Source organism: Rhinopithecus bieti, unplaced genomic scaffold (genome assembly GCF_001698545.2).
Source record: "Rhinopithecus bieti isolate Rb0 unplaced genomic scaffold, ASM169854v2 scaffold_12013, whole genome shotgun sequence".
NCBI classification, from domain to species: Eukaryota; Metazoa; Chordata; class Mammalia; order Primates; family Cercopithecidae; genus Rhinopithecus; species Rhinopithecus bieti.
Window position 1 is genome coordinate 47,169 of NW_016807120.1, and position 5,916 is coordinate 53,084.

General features: G+C 38.1%; 1 protein-coding gene across 1 annotated transcript in view; it reads left to right on the forward strand.

The window, feature by feature from the left end:
- Nucleotides 1–4,076: 4,076 nt before the first annotated feature.
- The window catches only part of LINC02877 (long intergenic non-protein coding RNA 2877), a 24,750-nt gene continuing 22,910 nt past the window's right edge, over nt 4,077–5,916 (forward strand). Inside the window, 3 exon segments of the mRNA XM_017880264.1 lie at nt 4,077–4,191; nt 5,523–5,554; nt 5,556–5,616. Of these exon segments, the coding sequence (XP_017735753.1) occupies nt 4,077–4,191; nt 5,523–5,554; nt 5,556–5,616 (208 nt within the window).

A 5,916-nucleotide genomic window follows, 5' to 3' on the forward strand; every position in this document is an offset into this window, starting at 1 on the left:
CAACACTGCTTTAAAAAACTGTAAGTCACAATTTACTATAATTCATGGATTCCAAAATATGAGTTTTTATGCTTGGCATCTGTTCATTTTCATAACTGTAGAAACATGATAGGTAAGGTACACACAGACACTAAGATAAAATGTATTTTCTTTGTGAAATTAATCACCCACACTAAGAAAATCTAAAATGTGCCATAAAAAGAAGCAAATTGTCGGTGATAGCATTTGAAATTGTACCTTTTATTTTTATTCAGTCTGGAATATGTTGGAATAGAAAATGTACCGTGAGCAATTTGTTCTCTAAAACACTAAAGTGGCTTTCTGGCAAACTAAGATAATACATCTCCTCATGTAAATTTTATTTGAATGCATAGAACTCTTACATTTAAACTTAGTAATGCTACATTTTCCAACTCTGTTGGTGGTGCATTTTTAAGATATATGACTAAAGAATCCAATTATACAACTCAGGGCACAATGAACATCCTAAAAAGGGCTTTAGAAATGCAGCAGAACTTACTTTTACCTCTAAAAGGAAAAAACTAAAGCCACACAATTGAGGATTAGTGAACCATATGCAAAATTTAGTGAATAATTTATTGAGCAAAATAGAGTACATGAAAGAGGTATGTGAAAAATTAGCACTGTCATTTCTGGAGGGTTTAATATTGTGGTAAAATTGAAATAAAAAAAGGGATGTACAGTTGGTTAAGAGAGAGAATTTTGTCGGGAGAGAGTAATGATCCAAACACGCTGATGTGTTTTTGATGGCACAGAGCTGTCATGAACTTCCCCAGCTCTATAGAATATTAAGAAATTCCTAGCAAAAGGCTCCTTCGTTTAGAAATCAAGTTAAAAATATAACATGGCTTAAAAGATGCATGTAGAGAACCTGGTAATGTTTGAGAATTTCAATTTTCTGATTTTTAAAATACACATCTTTTCACAAGCACCCTGCATAGTCAGAAATATACATGTGCCTTGCATTACCAATTAGATGACATCCTGAAAATGTGTCTCAAGAGAACACATTTTTCGCCATTGTTCTATTATAACAGATTTACGTTTAAAATGTAAGAACAATTCCCTCAAAATACTTCCATGCATGGTTCATCTATTGTCCTAAATAATTCAGCAAAAAAAGAAATCATGGTAGTCAAATATCACTTTTTTGGGTATACCTTATTAAAATAAAGTGAACTTTACTCAAAAAGCACATCAGCCAAGGGAACATCAGATATTAAGATCTGCTTGACACTTAAGATGAAAATCAGAAATCTACTACCCAGAAATCATGAAAATTTGCTTTCACATACTGCCTGATTATAAGTTGTTAGGAATGACTTCCAGACTTAATTTGAACACATTCACAAATACTCCTTGCCTATATTATTTGTACCAAGAAATATTCAAGGCCATGAGTTGAGGAATTTAAAGATTCCTTCCTTCCTTTGAGTTTATTCAGTTAAGCAATGTGTATTTTGCCCAGGCACTTTTCCTTGACTGAGGATATGGTAGTACATAAGGTAAAGTACCTGACCTCAAATAGTTGGAGTTGGCAATAAACAAGCAATCAAATAAATATGTATTGGTAACATGAATTTCAGGTGGTGAAAAGTACAACGATGAAAAATAGAGCAACTCTATGGGAGAGTGCCAGCAACAGAGGGGTCTCTATTGTAGATGTGGCTTGCAGAAAGGACCTCGCTGAGGATGTCATTTTCACTAAGACCCGAATGAATGTCATGTGTAAGACAAGGGAAAATACAAGAGAAAAAAAGAGTTGCAACCTTAAGGCAGGAATCTGTCTGGCATGCCTAGGCCCAGCAAGAAGGCCAATGAGACTGGAACAGAAAGAGGAAGAAAGGGAATAGAAACTCTGTGAGGTTGGAGAAGTCACTGGGAGCCAGATTATATAGCATCATGGTAAAAATTTTAGATTTTACTATAAACGTGATGAAAAGCTGTTGGCAGTTTGACTGTAGGGACTGACTCTGTCTTATGTTTTATAAGGTCACTCAGGTTGGGATATATTTTTAAGGTAGAGTCAACAGTGCTTGTTGATAAATTGAAATGAGGTCTGGAAAAAAAAAGAGGAATCAAGGGTGACGCCTATGATGTTTTTCTGAGCAACTTGATGACTCTGAATACATATATTGAGATAGGGAGCACTTCAAGAGTTGTGGTTTTGGCGAAGAAGATCAGGAGCTCATTTGCAATGTACTTAATTTGAGTTGCCTATTAGACATTAAAATAGAGATGTCAAGGAAGTAATTGGGTATGCCTGGATTTTCTGAGATAGCTCCAGATATACATTAGGAAATCGTAAGCATAAGCATGATATTTAAAGCCTTAATACAGAAGGAAATTTTCCCAGGAAATCAATGCAGATAAACAAGGTTTAGAAGTTTGAGACCCCAATGTTTAATGAGAAAGCAATGTGAGGCCATAACAACTAGTTATGTTGTAGGAAGAGAACTAGGAAAATACTCGTGGATGTTGAAGGTTGTTCTAATTATCTATTGATGCATAACAAATGATCCAAAAATTTAGTAGCATAAAACAATGCCTATTGTATATGCTTATGATTCTATGGCTCAGCAATTCAGGCAGGACCAAGTAGGCATGGTTTATGTTTGGAACCTCAGCTGGGGTAGCTCAAATAAGTGAAGATGGCTGGGTCACAAATCTAGGGCCTTAGTTCTTCTATACCCAGTCTCTCAGCATATTAGTTTGGACTCCATGACAGCATGGAGCTCTCAGGGTAGTCAAATGCCTTATGGGGTGGTTTAGGACTCTGAGAGACCAAAGCAGAAGTTGCCCTTCTCTTTAATGTTGGCCCAAACTGGCACAGAGTCCCTTCTGCCATAATTTATTGGTCAAATCATAACATGCAGCCCATATTTGATTAAAGGAGAAATAGATCCCACCTGACCATCTCTAATTTTCCTTGTCCATCTCTCCTACAGTGGTTAACTATTAAAAATTAGTTTACAGTGCAGTCACCATTAAAATAGCCATATATACAAAGGAGTTGGGACAGAGAGGGCTGTGTCTGATGGATTAGGAGAAAGCTTGACAGAAGGACTTCATTTGGGTTTTAAAGACTAGATGGAGTTTGCTGGATGGAACAGCAGTAGTAGCATGTACAAATGGGAAGTTTCATGGAAGAGTACGCTGTGCTAAGGGAATGCAAATGTGCCAGCAGTGTGACCAAGCTAGAAAGAGGAAACTTATCCAATAACCACTGGATGTCACTGGAAAGTTTTATTACAAAATTCCAGTGTATGTGGAATTAATCAGTGTGTGGGATCAGTGTGTGGGATCCTGTCAGTGTGTGGGATCAATCAGTATGAAAAGAATAGACATTAAAGAAACATATAGGATCATATTGCAATTACAGTTTGGGAAAATACTGTCAGATTAAGTTATGGTTAGTGGGAATCAGGAGGGGAAAGACTTCAGAGAACTCAGCAAATACAGGATGGAATGATGAATTGCATTTATTTACTTATCCAATCTTTGTAGCACTTATTAGAAGCCTGGCACTGAATTGGGATCTAGAGAAACAAAAATGAATGGTGTGGTTCCTACCCCAGAGGGGCTCACAGTCTTGTGAGTATGATTTTGCCACGGGTTTAGAAAGGCCTGTGGAGACCTGGCGCGGTGGCTCACACCTGTATTCCCAAAACTTTGGAAGGCTGAGGTGGGCAGATCACAAGGTGAGGAGATCGAGACCATCCTGGCTAACATGGTGAAACCCCGTCTCTACTAAAAATACAAAATAATTAGCCGGGTGTGGTGGCAGGTGCCTGTAGTCCCAGCTACTCAGGAGACTGAGGCAGGAGAGTGGCGTGAACCTGGGAGGCGGAGCTTGCAGTGAGCCGAGATTGCGCCACTGTACTCCAGCCTGAGAGACTGAGCGAGACTCCGTCTCAAACAAAGAAGGAGAAGGAGAAGGAGAAGAGAAGGAGAAGAGAAGGAGAAGGAGAAAGGAGAAGAAGAAGGAGAAGGAGAAGGCTGTGGAATGTCTTAGAGCCTCTCGGTAGGAGCAGAAAAGTTACTGGTGAGTACAGATGCATGTATGTGATCTGCAGAAGCTAGTCAGGATCCAACTTGCATTTACTACATTTCCATGGATGGTTCTGCCAACTCCTGAGCTTTCATCCAAGAGAAATCAGTGTTTCCTTTGCAAGGTAAAACATTGATTTAGCCTTCAGCCTAGATTTTCTCTGCTTGTTGAGCCCCATAGGCAACTTCACATCTACACTTTCATCCTATCTCTTTCAACTCTACTCTTTAAAAAAAGAACTTTCCTATTAAACACTGTTACTCTGAACAATCTCTAGCTTTTTACATTTCTAGCCAAGCTGTTTTCAAAATACCTGCTATTTCTTATAGACTCATACGGTTTTTAACCCTTTTGAAATTATATTGAACTAGTCCTACCTTTTGATGTATTCAGTTTAGCAAGTATCAGGGACAGTTTTAAACTGATGCTTCAGTTTGTGGCTTTGTTATAGATGGAATATTTGTGGCTGAAAATAGGGCTAAATCCTACTTCTTGAAGTTGCTTATTTTAGAGTCTCTAGAACCAGACAGGCATAGATTTGATTCTCAAGTTTTTAGAAACTACATGACCTTGACCAAATTAATTCATCTCTCAAAGTCTAAGTCTTCCCCAATCTTAAAATGCGTCTAATACATGAGACGGTGTTTGGCTATAATGTGCAAAATACCAAAGACATAATAAGGTACAAAAACAGACACAGTCCTGCGACTACCCAACACCTAGATTTAATGTGTTAATATTTTACTAATTGTTTTTCAGATTTTTATTTATTTATTTTGAGACTGAGTCTCGCTCTGTGGCCCAGGTGGGAGTGCAGTGGCGTGATCTCGGCTCACTGCAAGCTCTGCCTCCCACGTTCACGCCATTCTCCTGTCTCAGCCACCTGAGTAGCTGGGACTACAGGAGACTGCCACCACGTCTGGCTAATTTTTTGTGTTTTTAGTAGAGACGGGGTTTCGCCGTGTTAGCCGGGAAGATCTCGGATCTCCTGACCTCGTGATCCACCCGCCTTGGCCTCCCAAAGTGCTGGGATTACAGGCGTGACAGATTTTTAAAAATAAATAAATAATATATATCAAGTGAACAATGTTTTTGAAGCGTAATCATCATTACTTGTAAATCTATTTCACTAATTTTAACTATTGCCAAGTATTTGATTTTATAAATGAATTAAATATGCAATCATTTATTTATCCATTCTTTCTATAATAGACATTAATGTGTTTCCATTTTTATATTACCAAAAATTCTGCAATAAATATTTCACACATTTCTGTGTGGTCACACATATTTATCTTGTTCTTTCTCCCCATATATATATCTAAATCTTGATGAAGATTCTATTTAGTTTTAAAAGTATGTATCAGAGTGCCTTTGCACTTCTCTATGTGGACAATCATAATATGTAGAAGTAACGACTTAACGACTTTTTTTTTCATTTCTCTGACAGGGACTTCTGGTTGTCTAACCTAAATGCCAATTTTTATATGGGCACCCTGTCACTCTTCTAAAAGACTACATTTTCCAGACAATTTTGCAACCAGGTGTGACCCTGTGACTTCATTCTAGTCAATGAGATCTAAGCAAAGTGTTGTGTGGGACTTTAGGAAAGCCTCCTTAAATGGGTAAAGGTGAGCTTGTCTTCCTCAGTACTTCTTCCTGAAATTACCTAAAATGAAAATTCATTGGCTGGGAGTTTACCTTAAACAGAAGGCCATATGCAAAACTCGTAGAGCAGCAAGATAGAAGTGTGGGTCCCTGATCACTTTGAAGCTATCACATCAATCCTGCCTGCCTGCCTCTAGATTCTCATTCCCTTCCTTCTTTCCTTCCTTCCTTCCTTC